The 27,690-nt window shown below is 39.8% G+C and overlaps 5 protein-coding genes across 5 annotated transcripts; 3 read left to right on the top strand and 2 right to left on the bottom strand.

The window, feature by feature from the left end:
• Positions 1–3,467: 3,467 nt before the first annotated feature.
• On the top strand, positions 3,468–8,487 carry LOC103995212 (uncharacterized). The gene is made up of 6 exons (XM_009415748.3): positions 3,468–4,868; positions 5,175–5,298; positions 5,663–5,762; positions 6,072–6,108; positions 6,584–6,845; positions 8,072–8,487. Exons 1-6 carry the CDS (start codon positions 4,662–4,664, stop codon positions 8,134–8,136), a joined length of 795 nt encoding a protein of 264 aa, XP_009414023.2. The 5' UTR covers positions 3,468–4,661; the 3' UTR covers positions 8,137–8,487.
• A 137-nt stretch (positions 8,488–8,624) lies between these two features.
• Positions 8,625–10,584, bottom strand: LOC135646078 (7-deoxyloganetin glucosyltransferase-like). The gene is made up of 2 exons (XM_065165213.1): positions 9,721–10,584; positions 8,625–9,648 (listed from the first exon to the last, which is right to left on the bottom strand). Exons 1-2 carry the CDS (start codon positions 10,265–10,267, stop codon positions 8,723–8,725), a joined length of 1,473 nt encoding a protein of 490 aa, XP_065021285.1. The 5' UTR covers positions 10,268–10,584; the 3' UTR covers positions 8,625–8,722.
• Positions 10,585–11,947: 1,363 nt separating this feature from the next.
• LOC103995470 (protein EXORDIUM-like 2) lies at positions 11,948–12,376 on the top strand. The gene has a single exon (XM_009416066.3). The coding sequence runs from the start codon at positions 11,948–11,950 to the stop codon at positions 12,374–12,376; it is 429 nt and encodes a 142-aa protein (XP_009414341.2).
• Positions 12,377–13,390: 1,014 nt separating this feature from the next.
• LOC135646048 (serine/threonine-protein kinase PEPKR2-like) lies at positions 13,391–19,269 on the top strand. Its single transcript, XM_065165138.1, has 3 exons — positions 13,391–14,474; positions 18,379–18,675; positions 18,756–19,269. Exons 1-3 carry the CDS (start codon positions 13,772–13,774, stop codon positions 19,031–19,033), a joined length of 1,278 nt encoding a protein of 425 aa, XP_065021210.1. The 5' UTR covers positions 13,391–13,771; the 3' UTR covers positions 19,034–19,269.
• Positions 19,270–22,276: 3,007 nt separating this feature from the next.
• On the bottom strand, positions 22,277–25,759 carry LOC135644421 (cyclin-D4-1-like). Its single transcript, XM_065161969.1, has 6 exons — positions 24,730–25,759; positions 23,918–24,004; positions 23,673–23,771; positions 23,386–23,587; positions 23,157–23,278; positions 22,277–23,047 (listed from the first exon to the last, which is right to left on the bottom strand). The coding sequence occupies exons 1-6, from the start codon at positions 25,027–25,029 to the stop codon at positions 22,814–22,816; spliced, it is 1,044 nt and encodes a 347-aa protein (XP_065018041.1). The 5' UTR covers positions 25,030–25,759; the 3' UTR covers positions 22,277–22,813.
• Positions 25,760–27,690: the final 1,931 nt, after the last annotated feature.

Below are 27,690 nucleotides of genomic sequence, written 5' to 3'. Positions count from 1 at the left end.
CGATCGTTCTTTTTTGAGTTAGTCGATTCATTATATTAATTTTACATTTGATTATTATATTTTATAATAATATTTAAAAAAATCATAATTAACTAAAAAAATATTATATACATATATATAATAAATTTTCGATTGCATCAAATGTTATAATGGCAAGTAAAAAAAAAAACAGCTTCACTTTAATAAACCCTATTGTGGTCAAACTCTCTCTCTCTACTTTTTTTTTTTGGTGTCATTGACTGGATGATGATAAAAAAAAAAAAAAAATTGACACGTGGAAGATGTTGTGTTAAATTCAAGGAGTCAAAGATACAGCTAATAAATAGATAGATAGATAGATGTTGGATATCTTCTTCTTTCTCTAACCATATCTTTAATCATTCTTTTGATGGAATGTAATCAAACAGGATGTGCCCACCCCACTCACCATCAAGTTTGACAAAGAACCTGAAAGCATGGCATATAATAAGCCTTGTTAGATGGCATAGATCACACCAAAAGAATGCATGCTTTCATACTAAGAAGATTTAAAGGCTGCCTCTCTCATAATTAATTTGATCCTTGCTCAACTATTTCATATCTATCTACCACCTCATATTTCATCTTAGCTTGCCTTTGAGCCCTCCGTTGAGAGAGACCTCCTCATATGAGTTGGCACTTGTCAAAACAAAGTTTCAGTCAAGCCAAAAATATGTAGATTATGCTAATATATATATAATATTCTTATAATTTTAATGAGTTTTTAACTGATGTTGGTGTTATTTAGAGGTTTCATTAATGATGATAGATATAAATAAAAGTTTTTAAATTTTTAAAAATTTTGTAAGAAAATATAATAGGTATTGATATGGACATAGTTATTGATATCTACATCAATTCATCATAACGCAATCAATATTTTGACTCTCAATATGTGGATATCATCTATCAATGGATAGAATTTAAAGTGAGTTAACGATTTAATAAATTTAACGTATAAATCGAATATAATGAAATAAATCATGGATCCATAACTATATCTTGATTCCTTTTACAACTTAATCCTCTGTAACTCTCAAAATACTATAACAAGTATTAGGTATGAAGCCGCCAATGACATGACACAATATATTATATTAGATCATCCTAAATTACCTCTTATCTAATCCAAATTAGTCATTATAAATACTTGATATTTATCGAATCCTTCAAATCCTTTACTAAATATTGAACGAGCTTTGTGGTGTATATGTATAAGAAATATTAAATATGAAGCTACCAACATAACATATCATATCATATCATATCATATCAACTTAGATTATCTCTTATCTAATCCAAATTAATCATTATAAGGACTTAATGTTTATCGAATCCTCTAAATCCTTTGCTAAGTTGAGTATTGAAGGAAGAGATAGTGTGAGTATGAGTGCATGTTGTTTTGTATGACTTGTCAACAGTAAAAACAAAGTGGAGCTATCCACATATGTTAAGATGAGACTATTATAATAGATTTGATAAAAGTGATAAGGATGATGATTTGTTAGGCTAAGGATGATAGGAGTCCATAATTCTTTAATGGAAGACAACGATATATAGCTCGTTATGCCTCCTTAACAGTCAACGCACTCTTCTTTTCTTGAAGCCCATGGTGGTTTGCTTGATGTTCCCTAATGCTTTATACATTATTGTTATATTTATATGATTGTACAATTAGAAAAAAACATAGCATTTTTTTTATGTGAGTTTAGTTTTCAATGTTAAATCGCATCAAAGAAAGGAATCTCGAAAATTTATCCATAACAATTGTAAGATGATGATAATGAGCATTATTATTATTATTATTATTATTATTATTATTATTATTATATATATATATACTTCATTTTTTTGTCTATATCCCTATCGATTTAAAACTCTACCTTAATTAATGGATTTCCTAATCCAATTTAATGCAATTCGATTAGATGAATGTGTGATGATTTGTCATCCACCACCTAAAGAAACATTAGGCCGGCCTACACTCAAAAGAGTTAATCTCACAACCTACGCCAGTGGCTATCAACCCAACCCAATCCTACCACAAGTGTAGTTGGTGCATTGTGGATGCTATGCTTAAGATATAGCAATATGCCCAAGTAATGTCAAGTTGATTGCATTGCTATCCTTCTCAAATATAAGCCTTTAGAATACTATTCATATTATCAACATTACTCGTTAAGGATGATAGGCCCAATTTGATGTACTTCTTATAAATGGCCCACTAGATATCAAATCCGATTTGCTTATAAAGAGTCAATCTAATTGTAACCTCATATAATACTATTCATATTATCCTATTGACTCTTTGTCGAACTATATAATACGTAAAAAAAGTAAATATTTTTTACTTTACATACGCTAAATATATTTAATTTTTTAATTAATTTTTTTTTTTTAAGAAAACAAGTGAGGAGACATGTTTTCTTTGAATATGTTATTGATTTAAAATCATGAAAAATAAATTTGACATGACTCTCACAATCTATCTATAAATCCAATGTGGTCAGTATCAAATAATTTCTTTTATCAAAGAGTGGGTCTTCTCATGAATTGTATCTCCTCCGATTAAGGGAGACATACATGTGAAGTTGTACCCTATGTAGTTGTACCTTTTCACATATATCCGATCATGTTAGTCTAGTTTGACCATTCCCACTTCGATAGCTCCAAGACATTAATAATTTGAACAACATAATCTCCCTTTTTTTTTGTTATATTGATGAGTCCAAGAATCATTTATGGTGGTCATCGACTTGGGTCAATCATACTTTGATTATCTTGTTTCTCTTCCAAATGAGAGATAATGAGTTTTTGTTTTAGTTATATATTATAACTAAAAGCAATTAAGGAAACATAAACATATAGAATTTGATTTTATTAGTAATATATTTTATTTTCTATCTTATCATGACTAAAGGAGATTTATTAGTAATATATATACTTTATTAGTAATATATATATTTTATTAGTAATATATATATATATATATATATATATATATATATATATATATAGAAAGCATATACAATATATGCTAAGATACAGAAAGCATATACTAAAGATGAGATGAGATTAGTTTCATCTTTAGAAAGCATATACAATGTATACATATACTTATAGAAAGCATATTCCAAGTAAAGTGGAAACTCATGTCATCTCATCATAAGTTAGTATATGCTTTGTATAATCTTTACTTGCAACACACATCAATGTTTTTAGGTTCAGGACTTGGCGTTGACTAAACCTTTTAACTCAAATGCAGAGAGAGAGAGAGAGAGAGAACAACAAAGCACTGCCCAGAAAGCAATATGAAAATGTTTGACCAACCCCAACCCATCATCATCATTCAAGCTGGCAAAGAGGAGGTCTTAGTTGGCGGTGGATTATGGCTAGCTGAAAGGTTGATATCATCACAGTGCAGCAAAAAAGAAAAGGAGATTAAGGTTCGTGGAGGTGCTGTGCATCGACCGATCTGATCTACCCATTAAACAATGTTACCACCACCGATGTTCACGGACGAGAGGTCGTCTTCTCCGTGGCGCATTTCCTGTCATCAGATGCTTCTTCCTCTTCCACGATGAAGCTTATGCACGTGCAAGCGAGCACGTGCGAGGCTGGATAGCGACACCAGGCGTGTATACCGGTGGACGGAGGTGGAAAGCTTGGGTGACAGGCGGATATCTGAGTGCGAGACCCATCGGCACACCCTGTTTCAGCTGGAGTTGGGCCCCTCTCTCTTTCTCTGGTCGAGAACTCATCATCCTCCTCCTCCAAAGATGAACACCTGCTAAGCTCGTAACGAGAGGTTTAACCTAAGGTGATGACCAGCACCCACAGGTTTCTGCGTGCCGTCACCCAGTTGCTTGTCTCCAAAGAAACAAGGAGTTCCACAAGGAGATAGAAGAAGAGTGACATGAGAAAGGGCAGTGAGGGCAAGCAAGCTAATAATGAAATGGAGGACACCGGCGTGGGGGGGGCCACGCCCTACCGAATCAGCAGCATCTGTTGCCATGGACGACTCACATCCTTTGTTCCATCTATGTGGAGCACTTGCAGCACAGCAGGAATTCGCCACCGATCTTTTAATGCACCTTCGCCCTTTCCTTAGCTACAAAACAAGTGCTGAACATGCCTTTGTTTCTTTCAATATTGTTTTACTTCCTTCAGCCATCATCTCTCTCTCTCTCTCTCTCTCTCTTATACAAGGAGGACAGTAACAGAGAGAGAGAGAGAGAGAGAGAGGGGTCGTGCAGCTGTCAGCCGATATCCAAAACTCTCATACAGCGAGGAAGTCCTTTGCACCAGTTGGTTCACCATCCCAGCCTTGTTAGATTTCCCCATCACCACCACCACCTTCATCTCCTCCTCGATATCTCTTTAGCGTTCCTTTCTATGACTCTAAGGGTCATGGAAGGAGGAGAGATCACCAAAGAAGAGGAAGGGAGGAGTACACAGAAAGGAGACGGAAGATTGCGTCCGTATGCAAGCAAGATAGATAAGAACATATAGTCAACCTTCCATATTTCGTATGAGACTCAGCCTCCTGCTCGCCATATCGAGGCTGTCACCTCTTCCTTGATTTCCCCGTGCACAGAGAACACGAGATAAAGGGAAGAGGAGGCGGTCTTACAGCCGCGCGTATGGCTTCCTCTTCTTCTCCTTCGACTTCCAGCCTGCACTATCGTTCAAGGTTTGGCGACACAACCTTGACCAAAGTGTTTGTGGGTGGATTGGCATGGGAGACTCCCACGGCGGAGCTCCGCCGTTTCTTCGAGCAGTTTGGTGAAATCCTCGAGGCCGTGATCATATCCGACAAGATCACCGGGCGATCCAAAGGCTATGGCTTCGTGAGCTCTCTCTCTCTCTCTCTCTCTCCTCTCTACTGTGAGCTTTGTTTCTTTGTTTGCTTGTCAGTTTGTCCATCTCTTATTGATCCCTTGATCCATCAACAGTAATATAGTACTGATATTTTCCTGTTATTTATCGCATTCTGTGTACCCTATCTCATCATGATCCATTACTACCTTATTTATTGATCTCTTGCATCATGCTATCCAACGTAGAGGTGGAGAAGGACAGTGTGTTCTTGGTATCGTTTTGCTTCATGCGTTTCCACTCTAACATCCGAGGCTACAATATCCTGGGATTGGCAGGTGACCTTCCGCGACCCCGAGTCGGCGAGGAGGTCGGTGGTGGATCCCAACCCGGTGATCGACGGCAGGCGAGCCAACTGCAACATTGCCGCTTTGGGGAGGCAGCGACCCTCTCCACCACGAGGTGTGTATGATATAATGCGTTGTGCATTTCCCACAACACTTGGACAGCAGAAAGAAGATGGATATACTTGTAGATGGCTTAATCTCTTACTTTATGCTCTTCATCTTCTTCTTCATCTCCGAGAAAGGTAATGGCCGGTGCAGAGACCTCCATCAGATAAAAATACTAACATGCCAGCTCAAAGGGACAGCTTGCTGATCCAAAGCAGGCATAGGTCCCGATGATGCTTGGGCAAAATGGGAGGCGCTTGAATCGTTTATCATTGATTAATCATTATTAAGCTGCAAATTTGACTTAAATGTGGTTAAATCTGCAACCTTCTCTTGCATTAATGGCTGGCTGCTTCTAATCATCTCGTCCGCAGGGAGGAGCCCAGAAGGGAGCATGTACCGGCAATACAGCAGAGTGCCAGCCCAGGTGGCCCCCGCTGCTCCAGCCCCAGTTGTTTACCCTTCTCCCTTCGGGTGAGTCCCACCATCTGCAGCACCAATCCAAGGCAGGTGGACCGCCTGGAGAGCCCATTGAATGGATTGGTGGCAGCCCCTCCTCTGCACAGTCTGAGGTGGTGGTGGTGGCTTGTCTCAGGCGCAGTTAATGCCTGTCATCCATCCACTGGGACCCATGTTTGGCACACATTGATGCTGGCCCACATACAAACCCAAAACCGCAGCCTAATTCACACAAAACACATCAAGTTCTCATGCAATGTGGTCTGTTCATATGGTCTTCAGCATGTTAATCTCAGTCTAATGGTTATTGCTGTGTCCGTGCAGGTATGTGGCCTATCCAGCTGAGTATGGATACCAACAAGTTAGTGCTTCTTCCTTTCTTTGTGTTTCTGTTTCTGCTAAAACTGGAGAGCTGCATTTTGATGCAGATCTGGCTATGATATCAAAAGAACTTGTATCAGTGCATGGAAAATCCAAGAGTTCAGAGACTCAACTTAACTTTGTTAAACTGCTAAAGATTCTACCCAAATTTACCAGAAACAGAGCACAATGCCAACTTGTTTGGATATAATCTAGCTGTTTTCATACAAGTTCAATATAAACCATGTTTCCCCAGCATGTCTTCTTGAGCAATATAAAGCTTGTGTATGTTCAATTTTTTATTTTGTATTCATCTGAAAGTAAAATCAACCATAGACAGTCTAACAACTGCAGAATATTGATATCCAAGTCTGTTCTTTCATACAGTCAGTCATAATTGGTTGAATAATTGTATAAAATATATTGATAGAAGCTATCTTTTTTTGTTCCACTTTTTTTATGGATTGTGCAAACAGACTGCTGTGTACAACCCTCAAATGGCATCCTATTACCATCAACAATTGTATGGACCAACTTCACCACCAACTGTTGGACATCCACCCTACCATTGCCCTCCAATAGGGTACTTGCAAACTGCTAGGGCAGGTTTTCCTTCACACTACATGCAGTATCCTGCACCCCACATGGAAGGGACCTTCATCCCCTCATCTTCACAGCAGTATCCATTACAACTGCAGCCCCCACCACATGCAAGGCAACCCCTGAACACTACAGAAGGTAACACACTTTGTCTTCTATATCTCTGCATTGTGACTTTTTTTGTAAGAATAAAGTTACTTTTTTTCAAAGAGATTTTGATACCTTAAACACTTGACATACTTGATTGACATGATTGTAGCAACAAGTTGCAGTGTTTTCACTAGTTGAGAAGTTACTCATCTGGCTTCACATGTTCTTTTCTTATTTATTCTTTTGAAAGATCTTATGTTGCTTTTCACAATGTGAAAAATCAGCTTGAGTTAAAAGATCTTAGTTGATTGACATGATTGTAGCAACAACAAACTGCAGAATTTTCACTAATTGAGAAACAACTCATCTGGCTTCATGTGTTCTTTCCTTCTTTGTTCTTTTGAAAGATCTTATGCTTCTTTTCACAATGTGAACAATCAGCTTGAGAATTTGAAACATCTTAATTGTTTGACATGCCTGTAGCAACAAACTGCAGAATTTTCACTAGTTGAGAGGCTACCCATCTGGCTTCATATGTTCTTTTCTTATTTATTCTTTTGAAAGATCTTATGTTTCTTTTCACAATGTGAACAGTCAGCTTGAGAATTTGGATCTATAGAATGTAAAGGGTATTGTAAATGATGCAACTTCTCCACAAAATAAAAGCACACAGTTTGGGAAGACATTTTTTGGGATGAACCAAATGATTAATGCTGCCTCTTTATATAACAAATTATTATTTATGTGTGTGCTTCCAGAAAGAAGGAACAAAAAAGAAAATACTTACCTATGTGATCATTCTTGTATATGTATCAAAAAATCTTAAGAGAGTAATATAAAATCCATCTATGTTACATTTTCTTACAACTTTAGCACCAATACCTGCAGAAACATATGAAGTTATCCTGTAATCTTGTTAAAAACTCACATCAGATCAGATTCATAAGCTAACAATTAAAAAAGTTATGACATAGTTATTGACATGTTTTAAGTAGTATCAACCACAAAACTTCATGCAGAAACAAGAGTACTTTTTGCAATAATTCAGCTGTTATTTGTATATATGCTCTACACCACTTCACATAGTTTCATCAACAACATCCCCTGGTTTTCATCTACATTAAGCCTGCTTCTCCATTATTGCTAGCATTCCTGGTCATATTTGTAACTTTTGATATTGTTTAATTTACTCTGACATTTCCAACCTAAAATCACTGTCATTTTCTAAATCAATTGGATTACTAACATTTTTCCTATCTCATGAATTCTAACAGGCTCACAAGCTCCTCAGCAACTCTCCACACCTGGAGCAGATTCTGATGATAACCAGGATGCTTGAAGGTGGCAATTCTCATCCTTCAGCATAACTTCTGCTCATCAACTGATCACGACGAACAATAAAACAAATGGACTGAATAAGTTGTGTCAAAGGTTTAAATCCCAAGCCTTTTTCTTTTTTTTTTTGGCATAAAAAAGACATTTCCAGGGCAGCTACATTCAGTGGTGAAACTACTTCTTGTGCCCTGTGATGAACACTAATCGACTCCAAACTCTTTCTTTATTTTTTTTCTCTCTAATTATTATTTTTGTAGAGCAATCATTCATTGCATTTCTAAATTTCTTGTGTACATGATCTTCCCACCAATGAGTCAGAATTTTGATGATGCATGCTGGACATATTGACTTGCCATTTCAAAGTTTCTTCTAAAAATACTTGAATATTTCTTTCTAAGCAGATGGAAATTTAGTGATGGAATTATATTATGCTGTCTTTGTCATCTGCATTGTAGCATTTAGATTCCAATGATACCTTGTGACACTAAACCATGTCAAATATACCAGCTTAGTTTAAACATGTACAGAATTCTCATGACCTCTACAAAGGAAGCATACAAGAAGATTACTGCAATTTTAATCCAATTGTGTTAAGGATTCAAGTCCTTCACCAATCTCTCCAGGTTTCCATGTGAGCTCCCACCTTGTGCTGTTGCTCGCGCTGCCATCTCTTTCCATTTGGTGGCGTTCTTCCTCATCTCCTTCCCCTTCTCTCCTTCCATTAGCTCCACAACGACGTCCTTGACCTGCTCTCTCTTCACGACTTGGTCGATCTCCATGCCGAATCCCCACTGCTCGCAAGCATACAGGCAATTCGTGTACTGCTCCGCGAATCCTGGCCAGCAGATCACCGGCACGCCGCAGGCGACGCTCTCCATCATGGAGTTCCAGCCGCTGTGCGTCAGAAAGCCAGCGATGGAAGGGTGGGCGAGCACTTCTCCTTGTCGACACCAGCCGGCGAAGAAGCTCCTCCCTTTTGTTTCTTCGATGAACTCTTCCGGCAACGTGGCGGCCCCGCCTTCGACCATGTCGGGTCGAATGACCCACAGGAAGGGATGGTTGCTGTCGGCGAGGCCCCATGCAAACTCCGTCAGTTGCGTGACCGTCAAGACCGCGAGGCTTCCGAAACTCACGTAGATCACCGATGCATCCTGTTGAGCGTCGAGCCAGTCCATGCACCTGCGATCCTCTCGCCAAAAGCCCAAGCGCAGTGAGGTGCTTCGGCTTCCTCCCGCAACCCGTTCGACGAGTGAGCCGACGGCACCGAGCGTGTAAATCCGCGGGAAGAACCCCTGCAGAGCATCCAAAACCTCGCTTTCCATGTCTTCGAATGTGTTGAGGATCAAACCCCATGCTTTCAGCGCGTAATCCACTTCCTCCATCTCCGTCTTGAGGAAGATGTCGTCGTGATCCGTCGTTCTGATGAAGCTGGAGAGGTCTCTGAGCCGCATCTCTTTCATTCCAGGAATCCAATCAATGGCAGTGTCCAAATATCCATTTGTCAGGCAACTCTCATCTACACAAACACAGAGAAAAGAATCAATTGTTCGTCGTATATGCATGTCGGAACGGTGAGGAAGACGAGTACCTTTGAATGGTATGTATCCTCTTCTGACGAGCTCCCCGAGCTGAAGGGACGCCATGAGGCCACAAGCACTGGTGGTCCAGAAGACCAACTCGGGAACGCCGATCTGCTCCGCCACCGCTCGTGTGAAGGTCATCAAGTAGTTGGCTACGATGCAGGTAATGCGGGGCACGTCGGAGGAGGCGTTGAGCTCCAGCAGAAGCTCCGCAAGCGCGGCAGGACAGTTCCTCTGTATCGAGAGCCACAGCTCGACCAGCCGATCCGGGCCTAGGTGATCCGCCTGCGACACGCCGTCCGCAATGGTCACGAACCGGAAGGTCTCGCTGCCGCTGAGAGCGCCTGGCCCGCCGGTGCGCAGGAGTTGCCGGCGGCTGAACTCGGTGTTGACGAAGGTGATGTAGAAGCCTCTGGACTGTAGCAGCTCCGCCAGCTGCAGCATGGGGTTCAGCTGCCCTGCGGTGGGGTACGGGATGAGCACCGCATGGGGGCGCATCTTCTGCTTCACCGAAACAATTGCCTCGTCTTCTCTCTCTGCGGCATCATTCAACATGGTGAACGCAGCTGGTGGTGCCTTTCCCTTCTCCAATCTGTGAAGATAAGTGTCGACGGTAGGCAGAGGGGAGCCACATCACTGTCATGGCAATCTTTTGCTAAGATATTGTCCACCATTGGAGCAGAATTGTCAATGATGTATCAGGACAGCCAGCACAAAAGCTTGGGCGTCAACAGATATCATCATCCTTGTTGCTTCTTAGAGCAGAAGCCGCCGCCCATGTCTTCTGACCACAAACCAAAGCAATAAAACCAAGCGATCTGTGGCCACACAAAACCATGGTGGCCTTCCTTACATCAGCCTCTGCAATTGTATAATACAGAGAAGAAGACAAAGATTGGGCAAGGATCAACATTGAGGAGGATATGATCAAGGATTTGAGCTCCTTTGATTATTGATTCCTGATGCTGATGTAGAAGAAGACCCCAACCCAACTCAAATAAGGTATCTGCTACATGGCAACACCTCGAGCTTGATGGTTTTCTTTGATACAGAGAGCAGCTGCAGCAGCAGTCAAATGCACAGTTGGAGAGAGTACACAACATGAACTAGGAGAAAGCAACATATGCAATCCAACCATGTCAGTGTGTCTTCAAGATTCTTCTTGTCCCCATCCAATGGCACAATACAGTTGTCACTCTTGAAAACCTAAAACCCCATGTTAAAAGCAGGAAGGATTTATATATATTATTGGGTGATGATAGGAACATACGAAGATGGAAGTCCATATAATTGCACAGTGGAGGCTGCATTTGCTGAAGAAAACCACATCAGAGTTCACTATCACGGAGTACCCACGAGGGTGTGTCTCAATCTCATCTTCTGAATGAGATCATATCACACAATCATTAAGATGATGTATTAGGTTTTGTCCACAACGACGATAGCAGTAGTTGTCTTTGGTGGAGCTTTGCACCTCACGGAACATGGGAAGAACACATGCAGACCGTAATCGAACGCCATTGGAGGCCATGGCAGGAAGAGCACATGAAGGAACACATGCACTCGCAGGAAATCAAGTGCTTTGTAGGTGTGGGAGTGGATCAGAGCGACATCATACTTCATGGTTTTGTTGGGCTATCTCGATAAAAACTTGTAATTCTGATCACCATATGCTTAGAGAAAGATCTGGCAATTACAATATTATTAGTAAAAGTGTCCATATTTTGGACTCTTTATCATTCCTACTCCGTTTGTTCGAAGTAAATTATTGGAAGAACTGCCACCTTTGACTGAATCCGACATGCGAAGCGGGTGCCCCAATTCGCTGGCAGGACGAACCACGTGGCTTGTCGGACGGTCGCAAGATCCTGTCTGCACATGTACACTATTTCTGGTCGCTGAGAGCTCCGATAATGGCGTGCCCTTGGATTTAGGCGTTGACTAACACGCGAAGGTCAAGGGGGAGGCTTCCACTAACACCACCCCTCACCGCCGCTGCTCCACCACCGCCCCAGACCACTCTCATGCATCAATTTTGAACCACCAAAGTAAAAAAAACGACACTTGTAGGGCTTAGAGCCTTCATCTTTGCTGTTCCTCTGAGTTGATGACAGCGGAATAGATTGCTCATGCTCATCTATACGTACCACTCTTAGTGTCTCCAATTTTGACAGTCTCAGCCTCTGACTGAGCTCATCTGAAGTCCTCACACCATAGAAGAGAGAAGCTGCATACATGGCCAACTTTCCGTCTCTGTTCTCCCACCTGCTGCTGCTGCTGCTAATGTTGCAGCATTCCGCTGCTGTTCTATTGCAGCAGCAGCCCCTTGTTCTGGAGTACCACAGAGGCCGCCTCCTCGAGGGCAATCACACCGTCAACCTCCTCTTCTATGGCCGCTTCTCCCCGTCTCAGCGATCCATCGTTGCCGACTTCGTCCCCTCTCTCTCCCCCGCTTACCCCTCCCTCCCACCGCCCTCCGCGGCCTCCTGGTGGCACACGACCTCCCTCTACGGCGGCGGTGGCCCCGTCCGTCTCTATCTCGGCCCGCAGATCCTCGACGAGGGCTACACCCGGGGGAAGAGTTCCAATAACCCACATCAGATGGAGAAAAGTCGTCAGGCTCCTTCACAGTACAGGAAGACCTTTCTCCACCATCGCCATTGAAAGCCTTGTAGGCCATAACACACTCAGAGCACAGGAACGCTTCCACCATTGCCGTAAGTTGTGCATGCTCGTCTCCAAATAAATCACAGAAAGCTGTACCTCTTGATATGATCTTAATCTATATAAAGAAGTCTGTAAAGAAATTTGTGTTTGAGCAGAAATAAATAACATAATATTAAGTTCAATTCACTTTGTTATATGGGATTAATCTTTATCCATCCTTCTCAAAAATTATTTGACGATGTCACCTTGTTCTTCCTTTTAGATGAAGAGACGTTGAATTATCGTTCTTCTTGCCCAAAAGATAACATGTGATCTCCACCTACTGGTCTTTGTGCGTGGGATGTGATTCCGATTCGTTCATCGAGACATGTGCTTTTGTCGACGTGGACGGCGTGTGATCAGGGACCTGGTGCACGACTTTTGACGCAGTCGCTTCAGCCACAACGAGTGACACGACTTGGACTACAATTGGATTCTGCTTAGGTGTGCCACCGACGCAACATAAATCGAGTCTAAACGTTATCGGATCCTACCCGTACGCTTATCCATCCGAAACGGGAGAGCAGGTAGCTTACCGGATCGTCCGCTTCCGAAGGCAAACTGTCGGAACTCCCAACGGGTCAGGGAATCCGCAGACCGAAGCACACTAGACTTCTCCCTGCACCTCGAGATCCGCGTCTCCCCGCACCCGTGCGCCCGGATCCGCTACAGGACGACCCATCTCCGCCGCCCGATGACAGAGTTCAACGATTAGTCACCGTCGGTCCTTGGAATTAGAGCCCGGAGCCCAGCACATACCGACAACCCGGTCGGCCCTCGTTGACCTAGAGATCCTCTCCAAATATTGTATGTTTATAGAACTCCAACCTGACTAACGTTGGGTGGATCACGTTTGATTAGCGGTTGAGATGAGGGAATAGCGGATTCGTTTTAAAAGTCATTCTGGAGGGGATCCCCATCCTTCTCTCTTGTCGTGCCCCCGCGTGTTGCTTTTTCTTGAAGGCAACAAGGGCGGTTCCACCCACGGCGATAGGCTCACCCCTTCCCTCGCTACTCCAAACACCGCATCGCTTCCCCCATCTCATCCTCCTCCATGGCGCTCCTAAGTTTTCACCTTGCCCCTCTCGCCATGGTTTGTTAACTTCCTCTCTTGGCTTCTCCCAGTTCTCACGATCCGCTTCCTTGGCACGATTCCGCTTGCGTCCACGGATCGCCGGGTCCGATGGGGCGGAAGAAGAAGAAGAACAGATTCCTCGACCTGCGCCCGCTAATTTTTCATCTCGTCTCTAGTTTTCTGCCCTCGTAGGGCCTAAGCAAGAGTAGGTTTTGGTGGAATTAGCTCGTGGACAGCGTAGCTGTTGGTGGCAATCGGTTGGATCGGTGCGGAGAGCGATGGAATCGCTCCGTAGGAAGAGGAAAGGTACTAAGTCATCGTCTTTCGTCGAATCGAACTTGTCCGATGGCCAGAAGTGCAAGAAGAAGTGCCGGGAGATGGAAAAGGTTGGATCTCGCAATGGCGGCGGTGGGGGAGTCGTGATGACCGCCCCGCCAATAGGGTGTTCGTTGCCTGGTACACCTGGGCGGGGTTTGAAGAGAAAGCTGGGATGCATCGACTCCGCCACTCGGATAGGGCGGAAGAAGAAACTGGAACATGAGTACGTTCTCGGACGGGAGATCGGACACGGGAAGTTCGGGTCGGTGAGGCTGTGCCGGAGCAAGGCCAGCGGCGAGGAGTTCGCTTGCAAGACGTTACCCAAGAACGGAGGGGAGACTGTGCACCGTGAAGTGGAGATCATGCAGCACCTGTCGGGCCACCCGGGTATCGTGATGCTGAAATCGGTGTTTGAGGACTCCGACTGTTTCCATTTGGTGATGGAGCTGTGCTCCGGTGGGCGGGTTTTGGATCAGATGATTAAGGAAGGGAAGTTCTCGGAGCAGAGAGTGGCGATGATGCTGAAAGAATTGGTTTTGGTTATCAAGTATTGCCATGAGATGGGAGTCGTCCACCGGGATATAAAGCCCGAGAACATCCTGCTCACGGGGTCAGGGAAGATAAAGCTTGCTGACTTTGGATTGGCTGTGCGGGTTACTGATGGTAAAAACTGATGTTTTCTTCCCCTTACAGTTGTATCTTATTATCGTCTTCTTTCATACTTGTTTCTGTGCTGATGACTGCTTTCTTTTTTGTGTGTTTTTCTACATGTCTAGTTACAATGCATCATGTGAAAATTGTTTATCATCTATCTTCTTGATGTGTGTTTCTAGATTCACATGATATTTGAGGTGTGCATTTTGGTCATGAATAGATCCAAAGAGAATTTGTTGCATCTCAATGTGTCAAATGTAGATATTTTCTACCTATGATCATATTGTAATACTATCATGCCTAATATTATTATTGGCGTCCAAAATAGATACTTGGATCCACAAACAAATCTTTTAGCTCCCTCCCTTGTCTGATTTTGTGTTGTCGGTATGAACTTTAAAGGATAATGTCATATTGACAACTAAGTTGTAAAATAATGTCAAAATTTTATCAAAAGAGTGTAAAATAATGGCTTGCAGTGTGGATGACAAATTGAACACCAAAATCGGACTATGAGCCTTTAGTTTGTTATCCTTAGTTTCTACTTTCTGTTTTAGATTCTCTCATGGTTTTTAGACACAAAAGGACCACCTTTTTAGGTTCCTCTTCACTATGTTCCCTGATATGTTTGTGTTTGTCTACTCTCAGAAATAAGATGATTTTAGTATGATTCTTTTAAAATTATTAAATTATCCAAATAGAAAATGAAGGATTAGCTAACATCATTTACTTCATGATGATCTCTTCTCCCTTGCTTTCTCGTTTATACTAAGATCTTTTTTCCATCTTTTTACCCTGCATATTCCTGCTTGTTATGCTGACACATTAATATGTATTGTTGTTGATTCATCAAGTTTTTCCGTCAACTAAGCACCCTCTGGATTCTTGCTTTCTACTCTGGGCATTGCAGAATTCTTGAATTCTCTTACTCTACTGTTTTAACTGTTGAAAATGAGTACAAAGTGAATTATTATTATTTTCATACATACAAAAGGTACAAAAATTCAGTTTTAATGTATCAGTTCTGATGCTTAAGAACCCTTTTTTCTCTCTATGCAGATTACCTATTCCACCAACTTATGTCAGCTTTCTAGGACAGAGTGAGTGTCAGCATAGTCGAAGAGAACACATATGACTTAAGCTGGTCTTGTTGCTTGTGTGTTGTAGTCATCCTGTTCTGTTGCTCTCAACTTCCATGACACTTTTGCACCTACAATAGGTAGCACACTTCAAGCATCGAGTCCCCACCTTGCTAGAATTAAATGATATAGGAAAAAACTATTATTCGAAATCTTCTGAGAACTAATGGAATTATGGGCTTGGTGAAAGAGGAGAGGGATTTAGGAAAAGAGATACTCAGTGGATTGCGGGACTTGCTAATATTGTGGAACGGATTCAAACCACAGAGATCTTTGTAGAGGAAGTTAGAATATGGTGAGATTCTTCTAGTGGATGTGACTATAGCATTGAGACCTGATGTCCTGTTATACAAACCAGCATCATTCTAAAACAGCACAGAGACCTGAAGGGTTTAGTAGGCAGCCCACTGTTTACTGTGGGCTAAATAGAGCCCACAAGCTTTCTGTGATAGACTGATGAGCTGTTGGGAAGAATTAGTAGGTTACGTAGTCACGAGATATAGATCGAGTTGGCGAAAAAATCGGATGACAAAACACAAGACAAACACAAGTAATTTAACGTAATTCAGATCAAGGTATGCAATACCGTATCGTATCGGTGTTTTGAGATTGGCTCGGTACAGTATGGTATGGTACCAGCGTACCAAGCGGTACACCAGGGCTTACCAAGCGATTTTCTCTTACTGTAGCACTATAGCACTGCTACAGTATATTACTGTAACACTGTAGCACGGTCCGTCCGGTAGCGGGCGGTCCGCGTACCGAAATGCTGTCAGATCGGTATGTACCGCCCGTATTGGGTGGTACCATTTGAAATTGCATACCATGGTTCAGATTACCACACAAACATCACTCCTATGTCCACGGGAAGAAGAAAAAAATCCCAGGAAAGAACTTGAATCGTACAGTGATTGGGGAGTCACAACACAATGACGATCTCCCTCAGAGAAAACCGAAACAAACTTGTCCAAATACAACAAAAACAGGAAGTAACAGAAATTACATAAATACCACTGTTGACCAAGATTTGACCAGAGTTGACCGGAGTCAACTGTCAACTTCTTCCTCCTCTTTGCGGTTGCGAGCACAATGGCTGGCCAGTGGAGGACTCATCGGAGAAGAAGTTTCAACGTCTTGGTCGGATTTGGGCTAGAGTGGGAGATCTCTTACATCTCTTCTTTCTCCACCTTTCTGTCATTCCCTAAAGCTCCATTTATAGGAGTGAGAGAAGGTGGAGGGCAAGCAACACACGGGCGGCGGGTGGTTGCTGTGAGCAGCACACAGGTGACTGCGGTGATTACGGCAAGCAGCACGCGGGCGATTTGGACTGTGGCGGGCAATTGCAGCGAGTGCAATGCGGGCCCACGGTCAGGCGGCGAGAGCTGTGGGCGACGGTGGTGAGGGCGTTGTTGGCAGTGACATGAGGGTGGTGTGTTGTAGGCGTGTGATGGGTGCCAAACGGTGAGGAGAGCAGCGGCAGCGAGAGGCGCATGAGGGTTTCTCATGTTACTTGGACCGGTTTAATGAGGAACTGGTCTGGTTGATTGAGCCCAAGTTTGACTCTATTTTGAGTCAGTTCCGACATAAGCATCTTTCTTCATAATCATAGATTTGATTGGTCTTTATCAACACACCTAAAGTGTTTGAGACCTTAATTTTCTGCATATCACTTTGGCATATATTGCATTCATCAGGCTGTCAGTCCTTATTCCACCTGAAAATTTTTTAGTATTAGAAGTTTAGAACGACTAGCATGTATTGAGTAGGTACATGGTGGCTTTCTATATACAACCATTGTCTATTAAGTAGTAGTGTACCAAACAGACATATTTTCCCCCTTTTGGTGAATTGAAATTAAAGACATTTATTATTCTGCTTTTTCTCCTTTCTTTGAAGAGTGCAAAAGCATCAAATGACTGTCATTTGATAATGATCATATGGCAAATGTTATAAAAAATTAAAAATTAAAAAGTGTCTGGGAACTCTTGTTGGTTAGCATAATGTAAAGATCCTCTCTTTAGAAATCATCTAATATTTTCTTTACCTCTCACCTAACGTTACCTTATTTTAGTCATATGACCAATAATACCCTTGATGAATAATCTTATGCACTGTAGAGCGACCTATCATAAAAAAAAAGGAAAAAAAAAACTAAAAGAGATGTGTAGATGGTTCATAGGCGTTTGACTGGGTTACACCAGTTTGTTCAACGTCTACCAGAAGTTTAGTATTGGATTACCGATAGTTTAACAATGCTGTAACCAGGAAGTGCAACGAATCTTAAGTGGCCGAGATTGACTTTTAATTCTAAGAAAATATGGCAAACTCCCTGGCATCACATAATGGAATGGCTGGAAATAACATGCATCATATGCCTGAACTTTCATGGTTAAAAGTTCTACCATTTTAGTTAAGTGGCATGTACGAGAAATGCACATGCATCATACACCTGAGTTTTCATGGTTAAAAGTTCTACCATTTTAGTAAGTGGCATGGTTAAAAGTGCTATGAGCACAATGATCACGTAGGATGACGAATGGATCATTCCACTGTTGTCTATTTCATGTATATCTTCATCTTATGCTTTAGATTGTTTATCATTATTCATATTGTCGTAACAACCATATGCCATATGGACTATATTTGCTTAGCTTGATTTCATTTATTTTTTTTTTTTTCTTTCGTTGAATTCAATTAAAAAATCTCAAACTGCTGATTACTTGAGAAATTTTTTTTCCTATACCTTTTCCTCTACTTGGATCAATGGGTGCCAGGTCAGAGACTATCTGGTGTCGCTGGGAGCCCGGCATATGTTGCCCCTGAAGTTCTGTCAGGACATTACTCGGAGAAGGCAGACATCTGGAGTGCTGGTGTCCTCTTACATGCTTTGTTGATTGGGTCTCTCCCCTTTCAAGGGGATTCACTGGAAGCAGTTTTTGAGGCAATAAAAAATGTGGAACTTAATTTCCACAGTGCTGCATGGGATTCAGTCTCAGAGCTTGCACAGGATCTAATCAGTCGGATGCTAACTCGTGACACTTGTGCAAGGATGACGGCTGATGAAGTCCTGAGTATGTTAAGAAATTGTGTTCCTTGCTTGCGTTTCTTGCTTGATCATGTATGATCTCATCAGTGGATGGTTTTGTTTCAGGACATCCATGGATTGTATACAACACTGACCACCCTTCCATCGGATCAGCTAATCATTCGAGGATCGTATTTGATTCGGCAAATGTCTCTTTAACATTGGAAAATTTTGGTACCGATTCAGAGTTGCAGGATGATTCCGGCTTTGTGGATGCTCTTGCGGTGGCAATCTCGCGCGTCACTATATCGGAGTCTAAGCGGAGTAGGTTCTGTAACCCTGCTCCTCCAATTGAACCAGAGTGCTCCTCTAACATGAAGGCTAACCTCTGCACTGCATTCTAAGTAGCCTGTGTCTCATTCTGCTGAGAAGATTGACTTCTCTCTATTACTTGATTTGGCGATAACACCAAGGGTAGGGTTTGAAAGCCTACTTGTGTATATGGCTAAATATCGTAAGACTTACTACTGCATCAGTGTAGTGTAAGCTGTACAGAAACATGCATATTTCCTGTAAAGAAGGTATGATCTCCTCCTCCCCTGCAGGTCATCGAAGATTAACGTTAGATTCACCTTCATCATAGTTTTGACTCGGATAAATCTTCTCTCTTCTGACTTGATGTTATCAGATGGACAAATCTCGAAAGTGAAGTAACAACAACAGCAGTACTCATCTGTTATCAGATATGCTTACAACAGTGTCAAGCAAATATTTATGTGTAGGATAAATATTGAATCCTGTTTGTGGTTGACAAATGTTGGATGGAGAGACAGCACAGCACCCCTTCTTAAAGGTAGACATCCATCATTTTCCACTATCAACATGGAGTTTATGTATATAACAGCCGAGTTTAATCTTAGAGAAGTTCATTATAATTAGTTTACATTTAACATCTCTCATCAATTTTTAAGCCTTTCAAGTTAAATGAGTCCGTTCTAGATATACATTACGCATGGATCATAGGTCCAAATTATCATCGAGTCCTAAGTGTAATGTAGATATTTGATATGTAAAATATATTAAGGTTTAATAAATTATATAGAGATCGATGAAAATTTTTCTTTTTCTTTGATGTCTTTTTGAAATTTATGATGCCAAGGACATCTGGTCTTCTTATTTCATCTTTATCTTTAAGTGAGATGAAAAGATTGATCGGGAATATCGAATTAGAATGGACTAGGAATTGAATAATTTAAGGAGCTTAGTCCTTCCTATTTCAACTTATGACATTTCTATTTCAGTGATGAACCTAATCCAATTAGTTACAATAGATGATGTTAATGGAGAAAATAATTAATGTCTTAAATTGTTATCTTTATGTTGGAAGCAGAAGCTAAGCATCGGTGGAAACAACATATATATATATATATATATATATATATATATATATATATATATATATATATATATATATATATATATATATATATATATATATATATATATATATATATATATAATTTATATATATATATATATAATTTATATATAGCACTCGCCTCTGAAATTTGTAGAGAGAAAAAAAGAAAAACTTGCATGGTTGTGAGCAGCGACCAGATGAAAGATGATGTTATGACTCTAGCTAGGAGAGTTCTAATTGAGATGGACATTCATGTAAAACCTACCTAAGTCGACCCCTATTAAAGAGGTGAAGATGTCGACTAGGGTTAGGAGGTTGTTTCTTAGAGAAGAATAAGGAGTTGTAAAGAAATAGGAGTCTTGAGTATGAATCATATTAGGAGTTAGTTAGAAGTATGAGTCTTGAGTAGGAGTCATATTAGAAGTTAGGGTTTAGAAACCCTATAAATAGTCATGTATTCCTCTCCTATAGAGTTCCAAGGAGGGAGGAACCCCTAAAGAGATCAAGTAATGGATAAATCTTTTTGCAACATTTGAGCAGCAACTTGGAGGGAGGAACTCCTATAGAGTTCCAAGAAGACCGATCCCCTTAAAGAGATCAACCCCAAGTTTAGAATCAGCAAGGGTTCTAATAGATGATAGCAACACATATATTTCGCAAACACCATGAAATAGATCTGATCTTACTACAGATTAGAATGGCCTCTGACGATCTGACTCGACGATAACATCGGACAAATTGAATTCATCGGCTTTCAGCAGACCTTTACCACTTGGGCAAATTGAAGTGTGTACTTGTTGTTCGGTGAATGTTGGAGTTCTCAAAGATGGTGTTTCCCTACTGGTTCACGGCGCTGCATCCACTAAACTACCTTCTTTAAGCATGGAATGAGAGAAATATCCATCCATCACAAAACACTACAGAGGAGGCAATTTGACTAGGAATGAATGTCCTCACGCAGCTGGGGATGATTATAAGTCATCATTGTTCTTGAGAGATTGGTTGCTTAACTTGATTTCATTTCTATTCTCTCATATGGTGGCTATAAGAGAGAGAATAGAAGAAGAAACATATTTTCCCCATTGGAGTAAGATCCCAATAGGATGTGTTTAATAGAAAGAATTTTCTACTGTTTTCATACCCACATCTTAATTTTAGAAAGAATTTTCGACGGTCTTTCAATCTTTCCAATCCCTTCCATGGTTAAGTTGTTTATCCTTCAAGAATCTATAAATATTTTTAGCAATGAAGAGGTATTGAACTAAGAACATAGTTGCTTAAAGTCACTCCTTGGGAGAGGAAGTGTTTCTACCAACCATGAATCCTCCTCCTCCTACTGACACATTTCTCTGGTTAAGGAGGAATAGGATCAATTTCTATCAAAATGAGAGTGTGTTTGCCATGTGATTTGCACTCTTGGGCAATAATGATATTATTATTATTATTTTAATATAATAATATCCTAATTGAGTCTGTTAACAATAGCTACATAATTTTATTATTATAAATTTGATATTAATATTTTTTAAACCTAATAGGTAGAATTTAATTATTGAACACCAACCACTAATGATGAGAACAAATTAAGTTAGTTAAATTGAGGATCCAAATGAGAGTGTGTGCCAAGTCCATATTACAAGAAAGTCTAACAATTTATATTTGGAAGAATAGAATAAAATATCAATCAAATATTGTTTATGATGAAGAAGAAGAAGAAAGCACAAGAGAACATTATTATGAGAAACAATGAAGGATTGAACATACCTAAAATCCCAAAATAATTGCCTTAAATATGAACAACAACAACAACAACAACAGTTTTGTACAGTAAATAGGAATGTTGAGGTGATCCCAATCTAAAGCTTAATTAGTCCCTCAATGACCTTTTAAGGCATCATAGTTCCTTGCATGTGAAACAAACTGTAGAAGCCACTTCTTTTGATAGTTAGTACACCACACTAAGGCAATGCATTCAATAAGAGTATTCTTAAGTACTATAACCATCTTAATTAAGTATGCATGTGATGCCCAATCTGTGAAATGATTCTGTGGTCAACAGCCCATGCTAGCTTAGATTCTAGATGCAATTTGACATTGACTGTAGTGGTTTAGATCTTAGGATTCATCTAATCTAATCTAATCTTGCACACTAAATCATACTAGTTTAAGACTAGAAATTGAAACTTCAAAGAGAACCACAAAAGTTCAATAAGAAATAGTAGAACCACCAGCTCATGAATGTTTTATATGTTCTCTTCCCAAGGCTCTACCAACTTGGCTCCTCCTTTGTATCATGGAAGGAAGCAAAGTCCAGAGTCTGGGCTGACAAAGCAGTCAAACAATAGGATGGCAGACACAAAATGTACAAGCAGAAGTGATCATGTAAACAGTGTCAATAATTGATACCTTTTTCAAACAAGCTACTTCTCTTTCTTTTTTTCAATGTTGTATTCATCCTTTTTCTTTTGGTTTTGTGGTCATTTTTTGACCAATAAAAATAAGAACAAGAATGAGAAACATAATGTCGCATCCAGTTGCCTCAGCCATGATCACAACACACTTCTCAGTGATTCAGTCCTCATCTCCTTGGATTTCCTCCCTACTTCATGCCAATTCATTTGCAAGATATGAGCAACTGATGCCCAGTTTTAATTGATCCTCCTTTTCTGAATCAGTCATTCTTTTTTTTTTTCACCAGAATTTTGTTCACAAAAGATTTCTACTAACTAAACCAAACTACTTGTTTCAATGTGCCAAACTGCTTTTATGAAATTGATGATCTGTTTATTTTCCTCCTCTTACTAGCCGGAGAATCATAATCACATGTTGCATGAGACCCAGAAACTGTACCATCAATCTTGTAGCTCAGGCAAGCAGCATCCAACACCCCAACTGGGCTTTGAGGTAGAGAGGAAACTAATGGACTTGCAATTTCAAGTGGCTCTTTTCTAGCTGCCATTAAATCTTGGATCATCTCATAACACCTCAAGACTCTGTCCTGTTGAAACCAACAACCAAACAAGAACTTTAAGCATGAAAAGAAAATGTATGCCAAAGGAATACATGTTTTGTTATTACAAATGAGAGTGATCTGGAGTCATATGCACCTTCACGACATGGCTACAGCATGATAAAGCCTTCTCGAGTTCGATAGTTTGTGTTTCCTTCAAAACAGACAGAGCAATAGCTGCAGCAATTTCAGAAGGTCTGAATGCTAAAGAACCAGTCCCTGCATGACATTGTCTCACTCTTAATCACATGAAATCCACTCAATTCGGAGCAATAACGAAGCCAGAAAATGAATTTTTAACTTATTTGAACAGCAAGATGGTCTACCTCGCGTTGTGATTAAAATGACTTCCACGGAACGAGACACCAATAAGTTGCTTGGGGCATTACCACCATTGAACTTATGAAGGAAGAAATCTATGAAAGAGAATGGAGTCACTGCTTGCATTCTCCATTTGAGGGTGGCAAGAACCAGCAGCTCCATTCTCTGTATAGTCCTGGCTTCGAATACATATTTTGCACCACCGACCTATCGAAAGCAATTGATGGAATTGTTGTGACAAATACATATCCAAATAACAGACCATCAAATTCTATTGTGAATTCTTGCTCACTTGTAAATCCAGAGATAGAGGAACTTCAGTTTCCTCCATCTTGGCAGCCAAAGATAAGCAGGCCACCGATAACAGTTGTGTCATCCAAGCTCTGCCTTGCTACAAACATAATTAGAACATGGAAACAAGAAATAAGATCATGATTATCCAACAAAAGAAGATTGAGTTTGCAGTTAGAACTATAAACCAGAATGCACAGGATGTATATTTAAAGATCAGATTCCAGACAATGTGAGAATTCTTACAGGAAGCTCATAGGCAGAGAGGAACTGATCCAAGTAATTTACAGCTAAGCATGCACTCACTGGTCCAAAATTGTAATGGGCATGAACCTGATCATTGTAACATAAGAGTCATTAGTCACAAAGGAGCTGTGGACCATATTCTGCGGCAAGATCTGCTAAATGTTTGCAATATAAAGCAGCATAATATCCATCAACATAACCAAGTGACAAGTAGATGGGAAATCAAAAACCGATCTCCAATTGGAACAATTGAATTTTTTTTTTTGCAAAAGAGAACAAAAACATAAAATCAGGTACAGATAAACAAGGATCAGATTAACCAAACCACATTCCAGGGATTGCTAATGGCAACAAAAAAAAAAAAAATATATATATATATATATATATTGTACCAGCAATGTAAAAATAAAACCATCTACATTAATGAATGACTGCAAAAATTCTATTTCATTGGAACATATACTTTTAAGTTTGAAGTATTAAATGAAGCAGAAAAGGTTAACAAAATAACTCACATTACAGAGGAAAAGAAAGGAAAAGAATAATGGCATGAAAGGAAATTACAGAACTTTTTTATCCATTAGCAAAATGGAAAAAAAGGGAAATAGAAAAGGTGAAATGGATCATCGAAAGAAAGACTCAGCTGATTGATAGGCTCATGAACCCTAACCCTATCAACACAAAACCATGAAAGTTAGAACCAAAACAAGAACACCATTCAGCAAAACCAGTAAAGTCGACAAAAAATCCTGAGGAAAAATGGAAAGAATTAAAGAAAATTAAGGGGGAAAAGGAGAAAAAACAGCGGTCACCTTCCAAATCCAATCAATGGCGTCTCTCCTAATGGACAAATATAATGCCCCAGAGCGCAGCCTCTCGGCATAGTCGTCCCTCGGCATATGCTCGGTTTCTTTCTCAACTAACGAACCTATGCATTCATCCGACAGAAGAGGAAAATCCACGAGGAGATCCCCATAAAAATCCAAACTTTTTGCTTCAGGAACCCGGTCAAACCCATGCCCACCCTCCTCATCACCACCAAAGCCCATGATGCTACTGTTGTCCTCAGCGCAGAGGAGGATAGACGAAGCGGAGTCATAACTTGGATCCATCGGTTGCAACAGAGACTTAAACTGAAAGAAAGGATAGATGATATCTTTGAAAAAGAGCCTTTGCTCCTCTTCCTCCCCTCGTCTCGTCAAAGATGGCTCTTTTATAAGTAAAAAATGAGTACAGAATAGAGATACAGGCTATTTCTACTGGAAATAGAGATCTTGTTCCTCTTCCTCCCCTCTTCTCCTTCAAAGGTAGTTTTTTTTTCTGTGAAATTCAGAATATAGACACGGATTCAAAGATGGGATCTTTCCGGTGGAAACAGAGCCCTTAGTTTCTCTTCCTCCCTTGCTTCTCCTTCGAATGTGATTCTTTTCCGAGGAGTTCAAGATACAAACAGATTCAAACAGAGACAAGATGAGATATTTATAATGGATATAGAGCCCTTGATCCTCTTCTCCCTCTCTTCTTCTTCAAAGGTGGCTCTTTCTCATGGAGTTCAGAATAGAGACACAGATTCAAAAAGAGAAAAGATGGGATTTTTCTAGTGGGAATGGAGCCCTTGTTCCTCTTCCTCCCCTCTTGTCCTCCAAAGGTGGCTCCTTTTCAGGGAGGAAATGAGTTCAGTGATATCAGTCTTCAAAGGAAGAGGAGGGGGCAACTGTTGCATAGACACACAGGAAAGGAGGTGTTATGTAGGGCATTTGGTGGAGGAGAGGGCATGAGTCTCTTTGGTGGATGGGAGGCAAAATGGCAGGGAGAGCAATAAACAACTTGGAAAGAGGAATACACAAAAGGGGTTCATGGGAGGGTGTAAAGAGGGATCATGATGATTGTTAAAGAATAACTAAGTTATAATTAGAAATATGCATGATGTTGTTGTACAATATATGATTTAGGAGAAATAGTTTTTGGCTTTTTCATATCCATACTAAAGAATTAAAATTAAACTTGTGGTGAAATTACAATGACACCCATCTTGACAGTGGTATTATTATTAACCATTGTAAAACAACTAACCATGTAAATTTATGAAAGCCTATCTTTATTTGATTAATAAGTTAATCTTATATTATATGATGGCCTTTGCATCTTTTGCATCTAAAGCTACATTTATGATGACCTTAAAATTATAGCATTGTGACTTGGTAGAGGGACATGTGAGGACTATGATTAAATGACCTTAAAATTAATTTCATGTTCATGTATATTCTTTTATGCCCAGACATACTAGATTATAAGAATATAAATTTGGTATTCTTATAAATACAAATGAATTTTATAAAAAGAGAGGGGAGTGAGAGTGAAAGAAAATAACAAAAAGATGAGGGTATTCATGGCAAGAAGCATAGTAAAGGGTTGACCAATAAGGGAATGGTCTTTGGTCTTCCACCCTTTCTTGGGATGCATGCACACACACACACACTCTCTCTCTCTCTCTCCCCAATTCTATGGTTATCCCCAAGTGGTCCTTATTATTACAATTTTGACCACTTTTTCCATGCTCAATGCTCATCTTTTAATTATTACAAAGAAAAACAACTTTTGATGTTTGTTTGAAATAAGTATTTCCTTCACTGGAAATATTGGAATATTATATTAAATTGTATGAAAAATTAATTTGGAAATTCCAAATAAAATTGGGAGATTTGTTTAAAAAAAAATTAGGATATGATATATATGATTTTTGACCATTTTAAGAAGGAAATAACAACTTGAGTAGGGTGATGTTTCTCTTCCCTTTTTTTTATCTCTCTATAAATAATTTGGGTATGCCATCTTCCAAGCAAATTTGCAATTGAAAATTCATGATAGGTGCAATTTAGTTAATTTAATTTATTGGACTCATCCATAAATGATAATAATACATAAGATAACTTGGAACTACTGAGAGTAAATAGGCTTCCAAATGGTCATAAAATATACAATTATTTATATGTACATCATTATTAATAGAAAAAAAAATATTTTTACAAAAAATTCAAAAATATCCTTTAGTAAAATACTAGTTTGATAATAATATAATACCCAACTCATTTACCTTAAATCAAAGATTAAAATCTTCATCCGATAATTCTTTTTCATTTGCCTCAAGTTAAGAGTCCAAAACATCATCCCATGAAGTTTTGATAGAAAGCTTATTAGATCACATCTCATATTTACTATTTATCCTTTAGAAAAACATGTTATACTCGAAAAGATCAAAACAATTTGAAGTCATCGATCAAGCAACTCAAATTATTAATTGAGGGTGACTTTTAATTATGACATCATCCCAATTTATTGTTTATGAACTAATATAAATTGAGTAAAAAATATACATATATATATTTGTTAACTTAGCGGGTAAAGATTTTGATATGTCATGAAAAAAATATATTGTGTCATCAAATACAAATAATAGTTGGATTAGAAGTGGATGTGGTGAGATTGCTATGTGCTCTATCTACTATCATTTGTAGATGACATTTAGACACTCTTTTTTTTTTTATTCTTCTTTTTCAATACCTATAATTATGTAATTCTTTTGAATTGGATTAATCGGGTTTAAGTTAAATATAAATTAAAAAATATAAGTACCCAAAAATATCTCAAACATGGATAAAGTGAAATATTTTATTCATTATCATTTCCAAAATATCTCACCATTAATTTTCTTTGACCTCCCCTTATATTGGAATTAACTATGCAATGATCAATTATTAAGTCGCTAATCAATT

Source organism: Musa acuminata, chromosome BXJ3-8 (genome assembly GCF_036884655.1).
Source record: "Musa acuminata AAA Group cultivar baxijiao chromosome BXJ3-8, Cavendish_Baxijiao_AAA, whole genome shotgun sequence".
Taxonomy (NCBI): domain Eukaryota; kingdom Viridiplantae; phylum Streptophyta; class Magnoliopsida; order Zingiberales; family Musaceae; genus Musa; species Musa acuminata.
The sequence above is the reverse complement of the archived record's forward strand: the minus strand, read 5'-3'. Positions and strand labels throughout refer to the sequence as shown.

Excerpts from the sequence above, each read along its gene's own strand:
- LOC135644421 (XM_065161969.1), bottom strand. The coding sequence starts at position 25,029 with ATGGATCCAAGTTATGACTCCGCTTCGTCTATCCTCCTCTGCGCTGAG. Across the intron at positions 24,005-24,729 it reads CCATTGATTGGATTTGGAAG|GTTCATGCCCATTACAATTT; the intron begins GTGACCGCTGTT and ends TACAATGATCAG. Across the intron at positions 23,772-23,917 it reads TCTCTGCCTATGAGCTTCCT|CAAGGCAGAGCTTGGATGAC; the intron begins GTAAGAATTCTC and ends TTATGTTTGTAG.
- LOC135646048 (XM_065165138.1), top strand. The coding sequence starts at position 13,772 with ATGGAATCGCTCCGTAGGAAGAGGAAAGGTACTAAGTCATCGTCTTTC. Across the intron at positions 14,475-18,378 it reads GGCTGTGCGGGTTACTGATG|GTCAGAGACTATCTGGTGTC; the intron begins GTAAAAACTGAT and ends AATGGGTGCCAG. Across the intron at positions 18,676-18,755 it reads GACGGCTGATGAAGTCCTGA|GACATCCATGGATTGTATAC; the intron begins GTATGTTAAGAA and ends GTTTTGTTTCAG.
- LOC135646078 (XM_065165213.1), bottom strand. The coding sequence starts at position 10,267 with ATGTTGAATGATGCCGCAGAGAGAGAAGACGAGGCAATTGTTTCGGTG. Across the intron at positions 9,649-9,720 it reads AGGATACATACCATTCAAAG|ATGAGAGTTGCCTGACAAAT; the intron begins GTACTCGTCTTC and ends GTGTTTGTGTAG.
- LOC103995212 (XM_009415748.3), top strand. The coding sequence starts at position 4,662 with ATGGCTTCCTCTTCTTCTCCTTCGACTTCCAGCCTGCACTATCGTTCA. Across the intron at positions 5,763-6,071 it reads GTTTACCCTTCTCCCTTCGG|GTATGTGGCCTATCCAGCTG; the intron begins GTGAGTCCCACC and ends GTGTCCGTGCAG. Across the intron at positions 6,846-8,071 it reads ACCCCTGAACACTACAGAAG|GCTCACAAGCTCCTCAGCAA; the intron begins GTAACACACTTT and ends GAATTCTAACAG.
- LOC103995470 (XM_009416066.3), top strand. The coding sequence starts at position 11,948 with ATGGCCAACTTTCCGTCTCTGTTCTCCCACCTGCTGCTGCTGCTGCTA.